This window comes from Camelus dromedarius, chromosome 5 (assembly GCF_036321535.1).
Source record: "Camelus dromedarius isolate mCamDro1 chromosome 5, mCamDro1.pat, whole genome shotgun sequence".
NCBI classification, from domain to species: Eukaryota; Metazoa; Chordata; class Mammalia; order Artiodactyla; family Camelidae; genus Camelus; species Camelus dromedarius.
Window position 1 is genome coordinate 29,426,399 of NC_087440.1, and position 24,211 is coordinate 29,450,609.

General features: G+C 34.4%; 3 protein-coding genes across 3 annotated transcripts; 1 reads left to right on the forward strand and 2 right to left on the reverse strand.

Annotated features, from left to right (window-relative positions):
- Positions 1–4,303: 4,303 nt before the first annotated feature.
- On the reverse strand, positions 4,304–5,272 carry LOC105089996 (olfactory receptor 4K2). The gene has a single exon (XM_010981190.2). It carries the CDS (start codon positions 5,255–5,257, stop codon positions 4,304–4,306), a length of 954 nt encoding a protein of 317 aa, XP_010979492.1. The 5' UTR covers positions 5,258–5,272.
- Positions 5,273–13,290: 8,018 nt separating this feature from the next.
- Positions 13,291–14,238, forward strand: LOC105089953 (olfactory receptor 4K3). Its single transcript, XM_010981136.3, has one exon. It carries the CDS (start codon positions 13,291–13,293, stop codon positions 14,236–14,238), a length of 948 nt encoding a protein of 315 aa, XP_010979438.1.
- Positions 14,239–21,395: 7,157 nt separating this feature from the next.
- On the reverse strand, positions 21,396–22,418 carry LOC105089995 (olfactory receptor 4K2). The gene has a single exon (XM_010981189.2). The coding sequence runs from the start codon at positions 22,353–22,355 to the stop codon at positions 21,396–21,398; it is 960 nt and encodes a 319-aa protein (XP_010979491.1). The 5' UTR covers positions 22,356–22,418.
- Positions 22,419–24,211: the final 1,793 nt, after the last annotated feature.

A 24,211-nucleotide genomic window follows, 5' to 3' on the forward strand; every position in this document is an offset into this window, starting at 1 on the left:
CGTCACAGTTCCAATCTTATTGGGATGTTGGTCCTTCTAACTACTGCATATGTTGCGTGTATTTACCTCATGGTATAACTAATAGCATTAAAAATAATTCACAACAACAAAATATAGCCTAATCTTTATAAAATTAACCATTGTAACAGAAGCATATAAATTGAAAGACTGTCAAATTGCTCAGTGGATTTTATTGGACTGAGAGTGCATGCAAGAAGTTTATATGAATTAGGTTTCCATGGCTGTTTTTTTTTCTCCTGGCTTTCAATCTGGATACATGCATCCAGAGGTCACCATGCAAAATAATAATAGTGAAGACGCAGGGAGAGAAGATGGTTATTTCAGCTTTCTCATCAATTTTGCTTTAACTGTTTTGTCTAAAAGTTCATTTGAGAAGCAAGGTTTCATTGATCATTGTTTAAGTATGAAAGCATGTGTATAAAGAGTCTGAATATATTCAAATGCTGGCATCTTCCAAGAACTTCTTCCATTTGGCAGCAGAGTCCAGTGATCACATTATCTCAGGCTCTTGTCAATGTAGAAAAATTATTCACATAAAACGGTTCATACACAAAATTTTACTTATCTATCTAACCTACTATTCACTAATCTATTTATTTATCTATGTCTTCACTTTAATAATATAGAGGATCAAAAATCATCATTCTTATTCTGTCCAAAATCGTGGTGAAAATCCAATCTAAAATCAATAATTTAATAATTACTCATTATAAAGAAGCAATTAAATAATAATTAAACAAAAATTTGGAATTTCTCTTGATTCATAAAAATTATGAGCAGTGAGAAAAACAAGCTTCTAGAAGCGTGAATTAATATAAGAACCAATGTAGTTTTCTAGTGGAAGTTACTTTCAATTTTCCAAGTTAATCCTGATACACATTAATTTTATGCACACATATGTAGACACAAATATTTAAAATTCATAAAATAAAAATTTACCTTTCAAATTAAACATGTCAGTTTTTAGCTTAGGAGTACCAGGTTCCTTAAAAATATCCAGAGTTGTTCAGAATGATATTATAATAACATTTATTGGACACATGCTTTATATGAATGACTTAATTCCTCAAACAACTCTGTGGTGCAGATACCATTATTATGTCCTTTTACAGATGTAGAAACTGAGGCTAAGTGACATTAGGTATCTTGCCCAAGTTTACACCAACAACGAACAGTAGAATAGGCATTTAACATGGATAAAAAGATGCATGAGTCTAAGTCTTTTATCTCTACATTCAGGGGGGATCCAGGGTCTGCAGAGCCTAAAGTTTATGCAAATCTAAAGGGACTTATTTAAGGAAAAAAAAGAGCCAAAATTAAGGATAAATGGTTGCTGGGATCCATTCCAGGGCGTTGGGAAAAAACCATGCAAAGGAGGGGGTCTAAAACTTCACCTTCAATGTAAATCCATCATCACTGCACTATATAGTATTCTGAAATTTTCCTCAAATGATTTTAGATGTATACATCATTTACAGTTTTTATTGTCATTACACATGACAATTCCTTCATGTATTACAATTTACATTTTATCATTTCAGCTAGACCTGATTTTTATAGTTTTTTCACCTGCATTCAATTATACTGCTCAATTTTACAAAGCAGCTTTTTACAATTTTTAAAAGCTCAGAGGTTTGGCATTGCCAAATTTCCCAAGCACCTAAAGGAATATGAGGTTGCTTGTCAACATAGTCTTCTTATAAATTCTCCATATCTTATTGCTCCTTCAATTGTGTTATTGGAAATTCAGACCATTTAAAGCTATCCTCAACTTGGTATGTTTTTACTAGCTGATTTCTTTTCATCTAGCATGCTTTGCAAAACATTATTTCTGCCTTTAGATGCCCTAGTGGCAAATGGCACCATCTTTAGTAACTGCTTAAGGAGCCTGTGGCCATGTCACTGTACTTAGACTTGGTAAAAGTATCAGCATCGTGTTGAGGAGACATGGTGAGAAAATAATCCACCTGTAACTCCTGATTAAGATTTAGGGGGGAGGATATAGGTCAGTGGTAGAGTGAATGCACAGCATGCACGAGGGCCTGGGTTCAATCCCCAGCACCTCCATTAAACAAACAAACAAACAAACCTAATTACTTCCCCGCTAAAAGCAAAACAAAAGATTTAAGTGCTTATGTAATATGAAGAGGTATCTTGTATGTTGACTGCTCATTCCGAGCACCAGAGAAAGTGTTTAGTTCCCTTTATATATGGAAATTCTCCAGAAGCTATCTATGGTCCTTTTCATTCTCAGCTACATGGCCTTACTCTCGATTCAACTTCTCAGTTTCATTGCTGACTTGCCTTCCAGAATTGTCTGCTGATCAGTTATACTGTTGAGGTTTTTGGCAAATGTCTTTAAGTTTTAGAATTCTCCACATAAGCACTAAAGATTGATGATATCCCTTTAAAAAGACTCTACAGTTTTATCTCGCAAAAAGCAATTCATTTAAAAACATATTTCCTATTATTTGAAAGAATTATTTGGAGCATTTCTAAAACAACAACTAGAAAATTTCTCTGTGTGTTCCTTCATCCTGAACATATTGGCAGATGTAACTGAAACTGAAAGTTCACACATACAACCAAAATTCTTCCATTTGTATCCCTATTTCAAATAGGATTATGCTATTATTTTGCAGATATAAACACTTTTTTCCTGTGTTAATACTGCAGACATTTTATTCAACAAGTTCAAAAATGCCTAGACTTTAAACACAATGTACAACTTTTAAACTGCAAAGTTGTTCCCTTGTTTGTTTAATACATTAATGAAGAAAATAAAAAATACACACTGATGAGGAAAAAAAATTCCTCATATCATTTGGCTTAAAATGAAAAGTTAGGAATTTTACTTTCTTGACTTCTCTCTTATCAATCAATGTAATTAGTGCATATAGAATTCTTGGTTTTCTCTGTTTACTCAATAATGCCAGAAAAGAATAACAACTTGATATCTATCAAACACTATGGTTGCAACAGATCTTTCCTCTTGTGGATGCAAGCTGGAAAATATATTGGACACCATATTTCATAGATATCATTTAGTGAATGAAAAAATGGTTAATTCTTTCACGTTTGCCATCAATTAAAGTAGATGATTTGCAAAGCAAGGCATCCAAGAGATTTCTTGACCTTCAATGCTTGCAATTCCAGTACCTTCCAGCAGGTGGTAATGATACCTTCTGACCCTTGAAGCTAACTTTGAACCTAGCATTCTCATCCAAAACAGTAAAAAAAACCAAAAAAAAAAAAAAACCAGAAACAAAAATCCTTCATATACAGAACTATTACTTTGATAGTGTATTACTAAGCACAGATTTCTTATTTTTGCTTCCAAATATTAAAAGGAAAAAGTAATTTAATGACCATTTAAAGCAATGTAATACTTTAAAAGGAAGGCATAAACTCTCCATTAATTCATTATTGTCATAAACTCTCCCTCTTAATTTAATTCTGATTTTAACTTTCCAAGCATTAAACTGACATTAGTGTCTGTATGAAGCAAGTGTACTGCTTTGAAATTCATTTCATACTATTTTCTATTTGCAGAATTCTGTAGCCTCTTTATTCAGTTGGCATTATGAGGAGTTATCATGACTACATTTCTTTGCTTATTAGCTAAATGTCAATGGTGGTGACTTCTCTACTTACAGCATTTTTCTTTGGACCTCATCAATATTTGTAATGAAATATATCCAGAGTTTCTTTAATAGAAGAACTCACAAGTTTGTTTAAATGTTAAGTAGTAATGACTCAGGGATGCGCATAGAAAATCATCACCTATCTATGAGGGGCTCCTCCTATAGCAGTATAGAATTTCTAAGGCTTATAGAAATCTTACTTTAGGGACAATTTGTTGTAGTTTAGGGACAATTCATTGAGTAATTCAGTTGTTAGTTGTCTGTAAATGTCATTATCTCCTAGTTCTCCTTTAATCTACACTTTCTCTTCTCATTTTTTGTTCCTCTTTTCCAATGAATAAAGTATTAATATTGAATTTCCTAACTGAAACAATCAGTTTTGGCATTTTTATGGATATTCTTTGCTTCTGCAAGAAATTGCTTCTGTCAGCTTGCTTTTCTAACATTGAAAGTATATTTAAAATATTTGTATGAGAATAGTTTTAACATGAACTTAACTTGTGCTGTCACAAGTTTTGGCAGTTGCAATTTGGTGAGGACTATAGAAATAAGAACCTAACATATGCCACGTACACAAAAATTGTGGCACTTAATGACTAGGAATAAAACTAGAAGTTAACTAAAACTAGAAGTTAAAACTAAAAATAATATGAAGAAGTTGTCTTGTTGGAATTTAAAAGCTTATTCTTCAGTTTCCTCATAGCTGTCTTCACTTCCTGATTCCTCAAAGTATAGATTACTGGGTTCAGAATGGGAGTAAAGATGGTATAAAACACAGACAGGATCTTGTCTACCAGAAAACTGCTTAGTGGCCACATATAGATGAAGATGCAGGGCCCAAAGAACATGAAGACCACAATGAAATGAGCTGTGCAGGTAGAAAGAACCTTAGATGATCCTTTTGAAGAATGATTCTTGATAGTAACTAGGACAATAACATAAGAATTGAACAAAAGAATAAAGCAGGACAAGGCAATTACGCCACTTGTTGAAATCATAAAGAGGCCCAGGACGTAAGTATCCACACATGCCAGCTGGAACACCACAGGAAGGTCACAGAAAAAGCTGTCTACCTCATTGGGACCACAGAATGGTAATGTGAGAGCAAATATGACCTGGCTCATTGAGTGCATGACCCCCACAACCCAGGAAGCCACCACAAGAGCAACACATACCTGGGGACTTACGATTGAAGCATAGTGGAGAGGCTTGCAAATTGCAGTATACCGATCAAAAGACATAGCCATAAGTAAAATAATCTCAGTACCAGTGAAAAGGTGTAGAAAAAATATCTGGGTGATGCAGCCATCAAAGGAGATGGTTTTGTGTCCAGTGAGGTAGTCTGTAATCATCTTAGGGGTGGCAAAGGAAGCAAGAGACATATCAATGATGGAGAGATTGGTAAGCAGGAAATACATAGGAGAGTGCAGGTGAGAGTCAGCTATAACTGTGATGACTATGAGGCTGTTACCCACCACTGTTGCCACATAAAACAGTGAAAACACCATGAAGAAAAACATCTGTAGTTTCCAGGAGTTAGAGAGTCCCAGCAAGGCAAATTCAGAAACAGCAGACTTGTTGGCCACGTCCATTGTCCTGATTGATAGGCGGAAGTCTGTATTAAAGAAAAACATCAAGAGAAACTATGAGTCAAGTGAAGCAAAAGCTCCATGTCCAAGAATCCACTTCCATAGACTTTGTTTCCTCTATGAAAACCTATCTTTACTATTCTTTCCATCCTCATTTTTGGTGTATTGTTTTGAAAGATAATTATAGGATATTAGAGATCATAGTGAAATACGACTTAAGTCATAGATGGTGAAAATAACACTTTCCCTTCTGGTGCTAATGGGCAATCCAAATGAGATTATATCATCTTAAATATTTACTTATCCACATATTTGTCCATTAATCTGTGCAATCCTAAAGATAATAGCTCACATTTAGTAAGCACTTACTTTGGACTCACAATGTGTTAAACACACACACACACGGTTAGTCATTTAGAGTTTATCCATAAGGATATCCTTACTGAAAGAACATATAAAAAATATGTAACATATAAGTGACATGGGCTTTTAGGTAACATTATAGAGGGTTTTTAATGAACAGTTGCAGAACTCTTGTAAATTTCCAAAGAATTTTTAACATATGCACAAATAAAAGTTGTCTGATTGAAACGCATCAGAAACACAGAGAAAATTAGTTTTGCTGGTATTTATCCAGTGGCAGAAGACTGATTATCACACAGTATACACAGTATATATACACAGTATATAGTATTACCACAGTAGTCATACAGCCCAAGAAAAGACATTTTACTTCTTTTTTCTTGATTTCTTTTTTTTTTTAAACAGCAGTCTGTTCCATGTACAAATACTTATAATTTTATGACTTGAAATTTTGTTTTGTCTCCTAAAGGATATCACATTATTTCTATGGGAAAGAACTCAAAGATCAATCTCATTAGTCCTACTCCTGTTTGACTTCTCCCTTCATATATGCCAACATATGCAAACTATTTTATTGATCTCAGCCCCGCGGAATAGGGGTTAGGAGATGGATGTATGGAAGGCAGACAGCAGAGCTGTCTTTAACTTACCAGATCTATAACAGAATCCAGGCTTTAGATTATTCAGTGTTGAGTAGGCTCTAACAGAGAGCATATAGGAGGCAATTTTAAATATAAGTAAATGACCTAGTTGAATCATTAGTTGTTTAGCAGTTGTAGGTAAAATGGGTGTTGTAGGGATTTGGGAATTGACCAAGAAGTCATCTTGCAATGGGATCTATTAAACAACAAAAATGGTATTATTTGCTTCACAACAGTAAGATATATCCAGAGTCTTATGGGAATTTACAATGATTGTTTTTACCTGGACCTGAGAGATTCAGGAAATGGAAGTTGGGAAAGCCATCATTTGAGGTAGCAGGAGATAGCAAGTCAATGAATTTTAATAAGCACTTGATTATCTAACCCTGCTCTAAAGGCAGTAAAGAATAAAATCCAGAAACATTCCCTTCTGCTTCAGGTAATTTATAGTTCCTTGGCAGATATTGAATACCTATAAATAAAAAAATTGGTGAAAAAAATACAGCCCAAAAAATCAATTGTTCAACCAGTTCTTAAAGATAGTGAACTAGATTTTCGATAAAGGAAAATTTACAATGTGCATAGTAAATAAAGAAAGTGTTCTTGCAGAAGAAATGTCATGAACTTGACCTATAATGAAAACTAAAATTTTGTTTGGCAAGGGAAAAAAAACATGTAGGGAATAGAATAGTGGAACTTATTTACAGGAACAAGATATTCAGTCAACAGGTTGGAAGAACAAGAATGCCACTATAAAATAGAACTTGATGTAAAGGATGACAAAGATACACTGTAAGACTCTAGGCAGATTATGATGATTTGAAGTCAATGTTTTGTAAGGATTTACATGGATGGTTTCAAGAAGAGAGGCAGGGGATTATTAAATGAAATAGGTATAAGAAGATCACTTTGACTAAGGTATCAGTAATGTAAATGTTATTGAGATTAGTAAAATCAGAATTCCATATAACTGTCATTTTGAGTTATTTATTTATTGAACAATTGGCTATCTTATTTTACCTAGTCCATCTCTTCAGGAACCCTTCATTGCTGTGGGAGGAGTATAATTCCCACTTTATTTACCAAAGCTTTGGAAATATGACTTGCTTTATTCAATGTAATATGAGTAGAAGTTTCATGTGCTACATATGAGCAGAAGTCTTATGATTCAATGAATGATTGCACTATTGCTCTTATTCCATCTGCCTGGGTCCCAGGATAAAGAGATAAGAGAGGGAGGCTGGATGGGCAGGCCGTGCTCATGGATGTAGATACAATCATATGAAGATGTCAGTTATCTCCTAATTGTTGCATACATTTAACACCATATTAATCAATAGCCCAGCAAGCTTTTGTAGAATAAACAAATTCATTATAAAATTTCTGTGAAATTGCAAAAGACTTAAAATTGCCAAAATAGTTTGTTAGAAGAACAAATTTTTTAGGTTTACACAATCTGTCTTCAGCATGTAATGTAAAGCTATAGTAATCAATACAGTGTGGTGTTTGCCTAAGAGTAGATAAGTAGATGAATGCAACAGAATGGAGGGTCCAAAAGAAATTCACAATTATGGTAACTGATTTTCAACAAAGCTGCCAGAGTAATTCAACAAGAAAGAATAGCCTATGTTAATAGTTCTTTGTTAACACAATTGGATAACCATATGCAAAAGTAAATAAATTGCCTCAATCCTTGTCTATACCTTACACAAAAATCATCTGGAAATGAATATAGATGTAAAAACTAAAACTATAAAAGTCTTAGAATAAAACAAAGACTTGTGGCCTAGAGTTAGGCAAAAATGTCAGGAAAGACAAAAAGAAAAAAACCATAAAAAATTGATAACTGGGGCTAAATCAGTATTTAAACTTCTGCTCTTTGAAAAGATAATGCTAAGTAAATGAGAGCTGTACCACTGCCTGGAGGAAAACAATTTCTGGATTCAAGAATTAGCGGTAGCTGCTGACGTTGACCACGTGCTTTGCTTAGACCCACAGAACAGCTTCACATAGTTTTTCTACCAGCTCTCCCTTAATGACTCCTCCTTCATTGCCTATGTGGGCTTGGTTTCTGAGACTAACAGGTTAGTGCTGCTGCCTCTGGTTCTGTAACTCCCCATTTTATATCTGCACTTCCCCAGGTCATTCCACAGTTGTTCAAAGTCTAATTTCTATGGTAAATCCCTTATCCCATAATACATAGTGCCTCTGCTTCCAAGGTTGAATTCTGACTGATATAATTCCTAACCTAAGTAAAAACTAAGCCAGATATATTCAAAGAAGGTCATTTTTTTTAAAGTATAGTTGATTTACAATATTTTATTAGCTTCAAGTGTACAGTATAGTGATTCAGTATTTTTATAGAACTTACTCCATTAAAAGTTATTACAAAATAATAATGTACAACATACATCTGATAAAGGACTTGTATGCACAATATATGAAGAATTCTTACAACTCAATATTAAGAGGACAAAGCACCTGAATAAAACTGTGTAAAAGATTTGGACACAATCTTTACCAGAGAAGACGTATGAAAAAGGTCATGCCTTGAAAAAAAGACTCAGTGTCATTAGTTATTAGGGAAATGTAAGTTTAAATGAAAACGCAATACCATGTTACACATGCTAGCAGGGCTAAAATTTAAAATTTAAAACTGAATGTGGAGATTACTTGAAATTCTCACACATTGTTGGTGGGAAGGCAAAAATGGTATAACTACTTTGGAAAACGATTTATCAGATTCTTTTAAAGTTAAAAATAACACCGTAATCCCCAGCAAGTCTATTTACCAAGAGGAAAAATATTTGCCTAAGTCCACTCAAAGGTGTGTACATAATTTTTCATAGCAGCTTTATTCATAATAGTAAAAATTTGTAAACAGCTCAAATGCCCATCAAATGATGCATTGGTAAACAAATTGTGAAATATTCTACCATTGAACACTACTCAGCAATAAAATGGAATGAACTACCACTGCACACAACAAATTGGATGAATTTCAAAAGCAATATGCGGAATGAAGACAGATCAAAAGACAACATACTATAGGATTAAACTTATATGAAATTCTAAAAGAGGTAAAACGAGAGAGAGCGAGCAAGCAGACCATTTATTTCTTGGGACTAGAGGTGGAAGGAGGGTGTTGGTTGCAAAAGAGCATAAGGGAGTTTTTTAGGGTGGAGGATGAAGATACTCTATTTCTTGATTATGGTAGTGTTTACAAGACTATACATTTTTCAAAACTCAATGAACTCATTAATTTAAAATAGGCAAATTTTATTGTATACATGTTATACCTCAATAAAACTAATTTTTTAAAGACAAAAAAGTTTTAATTTTATTCTTGATATCTCAACCCTATTATATCCCTCCACCTGGAGATATCTCTAAGTACATAAAGATGCCCCTCCTTAGGGTTGTATCATTTCACTCCCCTACTGGCATAACCTCACCACAGTATCGGCTTATGGTAGGTTTTCAAGCTGTTAGATTTTGCTGTCTGATAGAAATGATTTTACCCTATGCTAATTGATAAACAATTTCTCAATTTAATTTTTCTTATTAGAGTTTGAGCATCTTTTATGTAGTTAGCCATTTGCACAGCTTTTCCCGTTGCTCTGTAGGATTGCTGATCTTTTTATTCTCTATTTTAGTAGCTTTTTATGTATTAACATATCATTGCTTTGTCTTAAAAGGTTGCAGATATTGTTTCTAGGTATTCATTTGTGTGTCAGCTATGCTTTTGTGTCTCTGCCATGAGCACTTACTTATGTAATCAAAATTTGTAATGTTCCCTTATTAATTCTGGATTTTAAGGTATAGTTAGGAATGATTTCCTCTCCCAGATCATAAAGAAATTCAATTTTTACATCTAAATATCCATCCCATTTTGAACAGTTACAGGTAAGGTATGAAGAATGAATACAGGTCTACCTGTTTCCAGGTGGCTATCCTGTTATCTCAAAACCACTTGTTGAAAAGTGCCTATTCTCCCACTCATTTTAGGAACTTCATTTATGATACACTTCACTTCCATATGCAATTTAGTCTATTTTTAGGTTTTCCGTTTTGTTTCTTTCAATTCTTTGTATATTAATTCATCAATGTCACCTAGTTTTACTTATGTCCTCTTTATAGTATGTTTTCATGCCTTTTGTAACTCTCAATAATCTTCTGTAATCCTCTTCCATTGCTCTACTTTTTAAAATGTTTCCCTGACTCTTCCTGCATTTTTGCATATCCTTTTTCCAGAAGAATTTTGTCATCAGTTTATCTAGATCAAAGAGGACTGGTATTATTTGTATCTAGATTGCATTGAATTTACAAATTAACTTAAGGAGAACTGACATCTTTATGATGTTGTGATTTCTAATTCAAGAACATGGTTCAAGTTTTTCCATTTGTTCAAGTCTGTATTTGTGTCTTATAGGAGAGCTTTATGCTTTTCTTCACATAGGCTTTGGACATCTCCTTTAAATGTGTGGATTCTTTTTGTTGGTCCTTTTCACTTGCCTTTCATTTATATATAAAAATACTATTGACTTTTTCATGTTAATTTTATAAATGGCTATTTTACTATTTTTTTTTTTGTGGTGTCTTTTCCATTAAATCTTTTGGGTTCTAATATACAGTAAAATCATCTGTAAAAATATACAGTCTTACTTTTTTTGTTTTTGTCTTTATTTTAACTTTTTGTGGGGGTGTTAATTAGATTTATTTATTTTTTAGAGGAGGTGCTGGGAATTGAACCCAGGACCCCATGCACTCCAAGCACATACTGTACAACTTGACCTATATCCTCCCCCAACAGTTTTACTTTTTTCTTCCCAATTTTTAAGTGTCTAATATACCATTCTTTCAGGTAATTGCATTGGTTAATACCTCCCACATAATGTAAGATAATGAGAAAGTACTTTCCTAAAATGTTTTGAAGTTCATTCTGAGAAACACACCTGCAAAAAATCTTAATAATATCATATCCCAATATCACAGAGAACTCTTTTTGGTGAACATTATAATCTTAAAACAACTGTAAGATGTACAGATATTTTCGTTAATACTATTACTTACTGAATAAATTTTTCTCCAAACGGAAGCACAGGCTCATTCTCATATATTATTGGAGGAACTGAGATAACATTTGCAGCCCCCAAGTCAAATAACAGATCCCATTTGTCTTATCTTTGCTGTGATCCAAGATAAAGGTGATTTCTTACATCTCTCTCATCCCATCATATGCATGCCATGTACATAAAGCACTTAAGAATAATCATACCATTTTGTGATCCATCTTTAACTCTGGCCAAACCAACTTGGATGTTTTAATAGCTCCCACTGGAACTTGAACATTTGTTTATTCCCCAAACAGCAGCTGGTCTTTTTCATGCCATGTAATTTATTGAGTCAATTCATATCAATACAGATGTTATTAATACAAAGGTCTCAGAGATTTTGAGCCTTCTTTACCTATAAATTAGACAGAGGGTTGATCTGACGTCACTCTGGAGCAATTGTCACTGCCTTCAGGTACTAGTTGAGTATTAGAATATCAATATGTGAGTGGAAAGGATCCTAAAGTTGCCTAGATCAACCCATTCGTGTTACATGTGAGGAATCAAAGGTACCAGTTGATGCAGCAAATTATCCAATCTCATACATCTAAGACAAGATTTGAATCCACATTTTCTGAATCCCAGGTCACCGCTATTTCTGCTACACCAGTTTAAGGGAGAGCTGGGCTGATACCCATTTAATTTTAGGTATGTGGGTACAGAAACAAATTTAAAAGTTTCTGCCATGGGAAAATCATAAGAATAGTGTGGAGTTAAAGGGCAAAAAACATGGGAACAAAAAGTCAGAGTGTGGGTAATTGCATGTATAAATTGGTTTAGTCTAGGAACAATTCATTTAGAATGTATATTTACTGTGATAAGAAAGGGAAAGGAAGGAAAAAAGAAAAGCTTGGTTTAGTGGCAAGATGAAAGGGGTTCATCATGCATTTTAAGGGCACATCTTTTCAACTGGCTTTCAGTGCACTTTGTAAAGTCTGCTCAGATCTCAATAAGAGTTTCCCTCAACAGTCTAGTTTTAATGTTGACATGTTATATTACATAACTTCTCCTAGGTTCTCCATTACTATCCTCTGTCTCTACATAAACCCATCTCCTACCTGTTTAAAGTGAACTCTGGAAGCAGGAAGAGTTTTCTCTTTCAGACTGTTTTGGTGAAAGTCTATAAAACACAGCAGTTAAAAAATGTCTGACTTTAGGCAGCATGGTATTTAACAAAGTCTATTTAAAATACATGGAAATGTGTGAAACCGTCAGGCTTTAACTGCATCATTTTCACTAGCCTTTGAAAATGTATGGCCTTGGTGGCATAGACAGGGTCATTCATGTCTGTGTGACTGAAATGAAGAACTAAGAATAAGAGGCTACTTCATTTTTACTCTGAACAATCTCCATTAGAAAACTGAGACAGATTATGTTTCTCTATTCCTGTTTCCCTCATGTTGTGTTCCTTTATCCTTCCCACTACGAGAAACCATTGCCCACAATCCTTTGCACCATTGTGTTCCCACTAATAATCAATCGTGATTCTCAAACATTGTTCATCCAGTCTTTCCCTGTCATCATGATGTTTTGACAAAGGTTCCCATTCCCTCCACCTTCAAAACTTGTTAGCAGCTGGTTATGAAAATTTTTAGGTTTTTTTTACAAACTGAGGAGTAAATATTCAAAGAGCTGAATTTTTTATTTATTTTGTGAAGATTTGCACCTTTCTTGTAAGCAGATTGCTAGGTTATATGAATTAATCTTGAGTTGAATCAGTTAAGACATCTGGAAAGGCCGTGGGGGAAATACTTGATAACCATGAGCAGGAGAGTGACACAGCAGGGAACTATCTAGTGGTGGGCAACCACTACATTGTTTTATGCAAAAAAAAAAACCTCACTTTGTGTTGATCACTGTATTTTTCCTATTTCTCCTCCATTTGGAAATGTCAGAGTCCTTCTCAAAATCAGAGTGAATGGCCTGGAATAATCAGTCAGTCATAACTGAATTCATCCTACGGGGTCTCTCCAGTTCTTGGAAACTCCAGGTCTTCAATTTCCTGTTTTTCTCTGGAGTCCATGCAGCCACTGTACTGGGGAACCTCTTCATTGTTCTCACCATCGTGTCAGAGCCACACCTTCACTCCCCCATGTACTTCCTGCTGGGCAATCTCTCCTGCATTGACATGTCTCTGGCCTCCTTTGCCACCCCCAAAATGATTGCAGATTTCTTCAGTGAGCACAAAGCCATCTCATTTGAAGGCTGCATCACCCAAATATTCTTCCTACATCTCTTAGGGGTTGCTGAGATTGTGCTGCTGATATCCATGTCTTTTGATAGGTACGTGGCTATATGTAAGCCTCTACGTTATTTAACCATCATGAGCCGGAGAACGTGTGTGGGGCTTGTGACTCTTTCCTGGATGGTCGGCATCTTCCACACTATGAGTCAGTTAGCATTCACTGTGAATCTGCCCTTCTGTGGACCCAACGAAGTGGACAGTTTCTTTTATGATCTCCCCTTGGTGATTAAACTCGCCTGCATAGACACATACATTCTGGGAGTGTTCATGATCCCAACCAGTGGCATGATTGCCCTGGTGTGCTTCCTCCTCTTGGTGATCTCCTACATATTCATCCTGGTTACCGTGAGGCAGCGTTCCTCTGGTGGGTCCTCCAAAGCCCTCTCCACATGCAGTGCCCACTTCACTGCTGTGACTCTTTTCTTTGGCCCATGCATTTTCATCTGTGTGTGGCCTTTCACAAATTTTCCAATAGACAGAGTGCTCTTGGTATTTTATACCATTTTCACTCCCCTCTTGAATCCAGTAATCTATACTCTCAGAAATAAAGACGTCAAGGATTCCATGAGAAAACTTAGCAGCCATGTCTTTAAGTCTAGGAAGACTGCTCATACCCCTTGATTTCCTCGTACAAAAATGAGCATTTATCCCCCTCACTCAGGGGGTCGATAAAGTGATTCTTCTGCAAGAAATCACTAGTTCATGGCAGAACTATTTCTGTAATCAGGCTCAGCAGTCACTGAGTTTCAGTTATAATAAGAGTTCCTCACACAATATAATATTTATTATGGAGCATTATCAAACCTATACTCAAAATTTTACCTCACAAGGACTCGCTTTTTAGAATGTTCAGTTCTTGTCAGATGTAAGCATTTATTTTAGTATTGAGTATTCATATGCTTTAAGAGGAGATTTCCCGTCAGTCTCTTATGATCGTCTCTAAGTAAAGGGCAAGTGTGAAAGTACCAATACCAGTTCACTGAAGTAACAATGGAATTTTTTATTGCTGACAAAGGTGCTGATGAATCCATTATTTTAGTTCAAAAGTCAAAAAAATGGAGGGTTCCTCATAAGTGAAAATATTTCCTATTTAATATTTTTGTGACCTGTCTTTAGTAAGAATAAGAATAAATTAATTATTTATTTCAGTCCCTAAGTTTCTTAGAGTGGGTTTCACAAGTTTAAAACAGTATAGTAAATTCCAGGAAAATTCCTAAAGTCTGATCCATATAGAAATAGTCTAGATTCTAGAGTCATATACAACAAATCCCATCCACATTCCCATTCTGCAGAAGATGAAACTGTGATCCAAGGACACAGTAGTTTTTTCAAGGTCATGCTTTTTCGAGGCAGAATCTAGATCATTCACCTACAAACATGGATATTTGTTTATTTTCTAAACAGTAACAAGTTATTTTGGTGCCGTGACGTTTACTGCATCATTTTTGTAATCAAAAGCTGTATTGTAAATACTACGGTTCTAAGAGAGCTGAACCATTTTCCCCTTGGTTAAACACAGCATCTGACTTAAGGAATCCATGAAACAGTGGCCTTTTGACATAGTTTCTATAGCTAATAACCAGAGTTTTTCAGACATAGAAATCATCCAGTAGTATCTATTCATTTTACTGATGATGAAATTGAATTGACTTTCCAAATTTTATATACCCGTGAAAGAGTCTAGCCAAGAAGGAGCCTGCCTCTCCCTCTCTCTCTCTCTCTCTCTCTCTCTCAGTTGGACAATGGCTAAACTATCTTCAGGAGCATTTTGGTCATTGTCATTCTGAGAGCTATACATAAGAGAAATATTTAATGCATTAAAGTGAACTCTTATAACCATTATTAATTATTGAATTATTCAATTACCCAGTTGCCTGACATTGTCCAAGTTTGCATAATACAATATATAATATTGTATAGTTTGGGTTTAAAGACAGATGTATATATCAATGATTGATGGATAAATAGATTGTAAAGAGTTGAATATAAAGATAAATCAATTATTAGGTGAATGGATGGGCAAACAGATGGATATGAATGGTGGGTGGGTGGATGTTTAGCAAGATGGAGACAGGTAGATAGATATAATCAGGAAGAAATGAATATACAGTTTAATATATTGACTCAGGTCTCTGTGTCTGTATATTGAATCTGTACAAGTTAAGTTATTGAATTTGGTAGAGTTGAAAAGATATACTCTTAAATATGCTTCTTGTGATGAAGTATAGCCAATTCAATTTATGAATATGTTTAATGTCACTGGGGAGATCTACTAATGAATTAGGTTGGTGAAAATATAATTTTAAAAAGCATTTATAAATGACTCTATGAATATTATAAATCTGCCCTTTCATCTTCTCAACCCTGTTAGTGAGACCAAGTCTGCAAATTGGATATTCATATTTCATTCTGCTCATTAGCATATGGTTGGCTGATCAGAGTATGGAATGCTGCATTATTTTTTTCTATGTCAGGCTATGAATTTTGTTCTCCAGTTTAGCATCCTAACATACACACTGCTAGAATGATAGCCAAATAAACGTCATAGGTTTCATTACATGAAAATTCACATGTGCTGTAAAAGGCTCCAAGCATCAGAAATGCAACATGGAAAGTTAATCTCAAAGTCAAAATTGATATAGTTGGAATAAGCACCAACCAAAGAAATTTTGAATAAAGGACTATGCCAATCTCCACTTTAAGCCCTTCAGTGATGTGGTCTTCTCTCTCCCTGCCTCATATTCTCTACTGACAGTTATTGGAGCATGATCCTTAGTGTTTCATTCCCATTGCCTCTCATAGGGAAGAAGCCTAACACTGAGTCCCAACAGTTCATTGTAAAAGATAAACCTAGCAAACAATTTCAGAGAATACTGAACCTAATTTCATAAACCTATGTCTTCACCTCCAAGAGTTGTTAGCATAATTAAAACTGTCTGGAATGTGGTTCTATAAAGTCATTTAATTTTTTTCTTATTTAATGAATTAGATTTCTGTTCGCTATGTACCTCCATCCAGCTTAAACTGTTTCACAAGTTGGTCTCTAATTATAGTCTAATAAATAAAACCAAGAGTAAATGTATTTAAAGATGTAAAAATACTTAATATTGTTCAAAAAATTAACATACACAGAAAATAAAATGGAGATTTGTCTCAGATTGGATGAACTTCAAGCAGTGAGCCTTCAGCACCAAACTGGTTTCCTGATCTCAAATCTCAGATTCAGCACTACCTCAGAACTTTTCTCTGACTCTGCAGGCACATTTGGACATGCCTTTTCCTAGTCCCTGTAGTACCATGTACAAACTTGCATCATGGCAGTTAAAACACTGCATCTCAATCACCTGTCTTTTTATAGATACAATCTCTTCAGGGACAGGGATTATGTCTTATTTCTGTTTCCAAAGGACAGAGCACAGTCCTTGATACATCGAAAGGGCTGGAAAACATTTTTAAAATTTTCTTTACTGAGAGATATTAAGGTGTTACCTTTTTGACAATATGATAATGTCATCTCTTCTCCAAAGACTGATGCTGAACCACTTCCTCAAAAAGACAATCCTATCTTTCTACAATTAAAGGTACATTTGGAAAAATTAACAGAGCTCTCAATGTACAGTGAAATGCAAATGACTACGAGCAGGCTTCTCCTGGAAGGCAGTCAAAAGAATGAGAATCAGGACACAGAAGAAGAGAGACATTAAAAAAGAAGTAGAAATATAACGGATTTTTTTTAATACTCCTATTTGGCTTAAATTCTCATATAGGAATAGTCTGCTGGAATATCAGTGTTCCTGGTGATTTAATAAATGCTATGTTTGTTGAGAGTGAGCCATCAAATTTGGTGGCAAAGTCGATTACGTCAAAGTAGGAGTTAGAACAGGAACAAAAGTTATAGGCATGGTGATGAAGAAGCCGTATTATACATTTTAAGATCTTTATTAAGCATCCCTAACTGCTGGAGTAATACACATGAATGGAGTGGGCTGGTGAAAGACAAGACAGAGAGAAGAGCTCTCTAGTACTAGCCTGATCTGAAAACTCAGCTACAGCTTAGAATTCTGGCCCAGTGGTAGATGGTTTACGTTTTTGTTTTTTTCTTTTGTTTTGTTTTCAAGAAAATCCATTAAGCTGTTTTCTTGTGAAATGTCCCACTATCTAACTTTATTATTTATTTTGATTTATAAACCTTTAAGAGAAGACAAGACATGCTGGGCATGCCAGCAGTTGCAGCTTGCAGCCTGTTGGCTTGCAAACTGCTTAAAGAATCATGAGAAAACTAGGTTAAGAGGTTAATCCACTTGCCCCAAACTGTAAGCCTAGTTAAGTGGTATAGAGCTGAATTTGGGTCAGGCAATCTGGCTTCAGTGATGGTACTCACAATTCCCACTCCAGGAGTTTCTAGTTGTGTGTGCATGTGTGTGGAGTGTGCGGTGTGTGCAGTTATATTGAAATGTAGTCATCAAGATGTGCTATGAGGACACAGTTTGGGGTTTAACTGATTCCGCAGGAATGAGCTCCACCACCAAAATTGCCCAAGTAGAGCTGGGCACATTTATCCTACAGCTTCAGGGACATCTTAGCCCGATGAAGTGTCTGACTTGATGCTATAATTTTATGGTTCCAATGTTAACAATTTCCTGAACAGTACCATGTTGCTACATAAACAATTCTCCTATATTTTCATAAATTTTATGAAATGTATTTCATTAAAAATAGGAAACTTTTTTCCTATAGTTGATACATGTAATTATGTGTTATATGTAAAGTGACTACATAATTATCACCATTCATTTCCCAGTTAATATTTTTAATAAGTTCAGGTATATAAGAATATAAAGCATTTCACTACTAATTTTGAATGGGTAAGAGTTCAAAAGAGATAAACATGTGAATAATATTTTATCACTGTTTAATCATGCACATTTTATTTAAAAATAGTAATACAACAGGATACTGACCTATTGAACATTGTACACATATTGTTTTCCCCCTTTCATGAAATCTTGGAATATATTTCAACTGAAAATGATTAAGAAACCCCCAAAATATAATACTTCTTTTGAAAAACACCGGTATAAATGGACAACTTTATCTACAAAACTGCACCAAAGATTAATTATTGGCACATATCCAATATTTTACTATTAAGTTAATATTAGGTAAATGGACACATCTTATTAGAGTATTTAAACCATGCCCCTAAGTTCCAGTAAGCACATCTATTTCCATTCCAGTAACTCTGAAATTTTATACATGTTTAACATAATGGCAACAATAACAATATTATTAGTATTCATTACACCCTGTATAAATGCCAACCACTGCTAGTAATGTTATTTGTGTTTTGGTGTAATTTTCACAACATCCCTAGTGGTTAAATACTATATCCACATTTTATGGTGAAGAAACTGGGTCTTAGAAACATCAAAAATACTTGCTCAAGGTTGCACAGTGAGAAAGTGGCGGGACAGGAATTCAACCTACAGCAGACAGAGCCTATCTCATTGCTAGATAAACATCCCTCAAAGACAGAGAAACAGACCTTGTACTTTAATGGATCTCCAGCACCCAGCAAGGGCCTTAAACAGAGTAGGTGCTCAATGAATAATTACTGAATTAAAGATTAAAATTTTAGATGTGAGGTTTAGATTTAAAAATAAAGGTGATAATTTTTGCTAAAAAATGGATATGAGGCAAAAATCCAATTCAACCTTAACTTTTTTTCATTTGTCTGACTTCAAAGCAAAAAGGAAGAGTTTATGATTTGGTTGAAAATTAACAGAATTCCAAATTAAAAATGTAGTTTTATACCTAGCCCCAACACTACATTTCTTCATAAACTTCTGCACATTACTTAACTTCAGATATTAAGTATTTGGCTTGGAGATCATTTGTGTTAAAGCATGCTGAGACCATAAAAGTCCAAGATAAATGTAAGAAACTATTAATGTCATTGCTTTCTTTGCAAGGTGGGGGCTTGTGTTTTTCTCATAGTACTCACAAACTGTCATAATCCATGATGACAGTTTCCTGAACCTTTTTCATATACTTCAGTCAATTCAAGGAGATACAGCCTATCAGCATATTGTTATTCATAGAAATCTTAAAGTATTAGGTAATCTAACTGAGATTTCCCAAATTTGCCCCTTCTTTTTAGCAATGAAAATTTGTATCCTTCAAATACAAACTACTTAAAAAGAAGATGCATTTTAGGCAGACGTCTACATGGGTGGGAAAGGAAAAGGAAATGACATTTTTAGAATCCATTCTGTCTACTTTCCATAAAATAGCCACAACAAACAATCAGTTTACTTTCATTATCTTCATATTATTGATTAAAAAGGGATAGAGAGGGTAAAGTGAATCTCCCAGGAGAGCACAACTAGACAATGACAGATCCAGGATTCCAATGTTCTACATATGTTTAGAGCAATGATCTTTGCCCCTTACAGTGATTCAGCCTTGAACTAGGTTAATGAATTCTTTTGGTTCTTCAGCTGTCAGGGAAATCAACCAGCTGATTTTCAAAGACTTTCTTGTAATAAAAAATATACTTAACATAATCAGTAAAAACCAAATTAGGGAGAATTATGTAATATATTTCTTAAATTATCATCATCTTTTCTTCACACAGGCTACATTATAGTGTATATTCATATACTCACACTAAGACTAATAATATTTTGGGATAATTTATTTGGAAATAAAAAATTTATCATGAATTTAATAGTTAATAACTTTCCAAATATTTAGTCTTGGTATAATTAATGAAGTCAGCAAATCTATGATATTCAGCCAGGTTTTGAAAGCTAATCAGATTTGAGTAGTTTAATTTCTATGTTTTAAAGTTTACAAATTACCATTTGATTAATTATTTGCTATATCAATTATCAAGTGTGATAGTGATTAACACACTTATTAAGAACAGGGTTTTATTAAATCTCCCATCCCCTGAACAGTTCTCTTTTGTTCAAAGTTGACTCAGAACTTCAACAACTGGACCCACTGAACCAATATTGTTCAACAACATTCAAAAGAATCTCTTCACAATCTCAATTTTCCATGAAGATATTCCAGTGCTATGAAAACACCTGTTATGCCCAATGCTCTTAATTTGAGTTCTACAAGTGGACACGAAGTGGACACAAAATGTCCTTGAAATGAATTGAGTCTCTAAGATCTCCATGTGAAACAAATAAACAAAGGGTTATCTGTAATGTAATTTGTACCTGTTTTTTAATGAGTGAATTTGTACTAAAATTTTTTTCCATTTATAAATACATAAAAAGGGAACCAAAAGTTTTTTTGTCCTTTCCTTCACTAGTTTTCTTTAAAAGATAACAATAAGAGATATTGATTTACTAAAAAAAAGTACTATCAGAGTACCACAAGGCTGTGCAGCTGAGCTAGAATGTTCTGGGTTAGAAGATGAAAGAACAATGTTTTATTTCAGGCTTCTCTGAGTAGTTTTAATCAGATGTATGTTTATAGAATTCAAGAGTCTATGAAGCCCTGAATTTATGTTCCCAATTTTGATGATATGTGAACTTTCCATAAAAATAACCTATAAATTTCAACAGATTTTCAAATGGATCTGTAATTGCAAAAGGCTTGCAAACCCTGTGCTTTTAGACTAGATACTTCATATCTCTCAACCTCAGCTTCTTATTTTCATGAATTTAGACTAAATGACTTGAAAGACAGATTCTAACTTTAATTTTCTATGGTTCTAAGAATAAAACTGATGATATTAATCTCAGACAGGATATCTCTGCTCATTGCATTGGATATATTGGAATAGTTTTCCCAAGATTTAAATATAGGTTACTTAGTTTCTTCTTCACTGCTGTCTTCACTTCCTGGTTTCTCAGCGTATAGATAAGTGGATTCAGAAAGGGGGTGAAGATGGTATAGAAAACAGAGAGAACTTTGTCCACCAGGAAGTTTGTGCAAGGCCACACATAGATAAAGATGCAGGGCCAAAAGAACATTAACACAACTATGAAATGTGCAGTGCAGGTAGAAAAAGCCTTAGATGATCCTGTGGAGGAGTGGTCCTTGATAGTGATGAGAACAATGATGTAGGAGGTGAGCAAAAGCAGAAAGCTTACAAGAGCAATCACACCACTGGTTGAAATCATGAAGATACCAAGAAAATATATATCTATGCACGCTAGCTGGATGACCAAAGGAAGGTCACAGAAGAAACTGTCTACAACATTGGGACCACAGAAGGGTAAATAAAGAGTAAAAGCTAACTGGCTCATGGTATGCAAGAAGCCCACTGTCCAAGAAGTTACCACAAGCCCGACACACACTCTGTGGCTCATAATTGATGAATAATGGAGAGGTTTACATATGGCAATGTACCTGTCAAAAGACATGGAGATGAGCAGCACAATCTCAGTCCCAGTGAAGAGGTGCAAAAAGAAGATCTGAGAAATGCAGCCCTCAAAGGAGATGGTCTTGTGCTGAACAAAGAAGTCCATGATCATCTTTGGAGTGGCAAAGGAGGACAGGCACATGTCAATGAGAGACAGGTTGCTGAGCAGGAAGTACATGGGGGAGTGAAGGTGTGAGGTGGACAGGACTGTGAGCAAAATCAAGCAGTTGCCCAACATGGTCATTAAATAAAAAATGGAGAACATCACAAAAAAGAAAATCTGGAGCTCAGGAGAATCAGTAAGTCCGAGTAACACAAATTCAGACACCCTGGAATGGTTGAACGTCTCCATTGATCTGCAGGCTCTGCTGTATAATGACAAAATCAAACCAAATGACAGAGCTGGAAAGTACGATACTTCTACAATTACGTATGGAGGAGTTATGGTATCAGTTAATAATTCACTAGAATGTTGATTACCTAAAATCCATCTAATAACTATCTCAGTAAAGGTTTTTATTTTTGGAACCACTTAACAGTTGCTATCAGGTATCACCACAAATGGACAACTTGATTTTGATCAGCATGAAGTACATGCTGGGTTATACTCTGCACATTCCTTTCTGCATGCTGACTTAGGAGTTACATAATCCACAGTTACAGAGGAAGATTACACTGAGTGAACGTGCTCTACTTAACAAGTCAGATACTTAAAAATTTGAATGGGGGTTAAACTCTCAGAATTTTCTATTAAACCCCTCCAAAAAAAGCAATTATATTGAGTCTACTATTGTTGAATGCTGGATTTAAATAACAGTTTAACATAATGATTTCAGAAGACCCATTTAGTATCCTTTGAGGGTGATAAATGATTTCTTCTTTAAATAACCTCCTGTTTTCTTAACTACAGAAAAATCCATTCCACTGTCATTTCATTTGCACCTTTTCAAATTGTTTTGTCAATATTGATATGTACTATTATAACTATGAATATGTAAATGATAAATTAATTTCTTAATTCCATAAAATTACTGATGACCAAAAGGTTTACCTGTAACAGATTAGTTATTCTCAACTTTGTTATTTTATGATCTCATAGAAACATTTTTTAAAAAGAGGGAGAAATATCCCTCCTTTGTTTCTCCTCATGTTACTAAAAGAAGGCTATTTTTTTAGACTAGAAAAAAGAGAAAAAGAGTCTAGGACAAGGCCAGGAAATATACAAGATGAAAGTTGGGCCTCTTGTAGTACCAGCATATATGATGCTCAAAGCAAAACAAAGCAAACAAAAAAGAACCCACATTAATTATGGTAAGTCAAAGTAGTACCAGAGGCAACTGAAAGAAAATAAAGAAAGATACATTAAGGACTCAGCCTCATTTTTCAAAATTGAGTTTTTGATTTACAGTGAATTGTAAATTCTGCAAATATCTCCTGTGACATTTTTCATTTAAGTGACCTCCTGTTTTCCCATGTGGAGAAAAATCTGGCTTTATCCTTACTTACTTGCAAATATTCAAATTGTTCTGTCAATATTGATAAATATTTTTAAGATTGTCAGAGAACAATATTCCTGAGATTCTAAAACTGAACTGTGGCAAAGTAGTTATGAAAGTTAAGGTATCCTTGACCTGCTGTGTGACCTTGATGTTACCTTAGTAGCCTCTCTAAGATATGGCCTCTTCACCATGAGAATTAAACTAGATGGTCTGTCTAAAGCACTAAGCATATTTCCTGGGCAACATTCAAGAATTCTCTAGGTTTTGAAATTCAAATTTAAGAATACTGTTCAGAAATAATCAGCTTATTTCATTAATAGTAACAATAATTTCAGTAAAAATATTCTAACCTAGTTTCAATTTAGTGATTTAGAAAAAGATGTGGACTTCCAAAATCATTTCATCTTCTTAAAGTTAAATTACTTCTTTTCTTATAAAAATGATATGACTATCTTGATATATTAAGGGCATTAAAAATTCTCATCCTCAGATCTTTCCATATCTCTTCTATTTTCCTGAATTAATTTATGAGGACACAAAAACTATAATTATACCTAATTTACATTATATAAATATATAATGAATGTATTATGTATTCATTATAAATGAATGAACAGTTACCAGGTTTTTTCTTCTTTCATCTTCAGCAAAGCATCTCTGTTACCTATTTAATCGAATCATCTATGTCTTCAAATTATATATATATAAT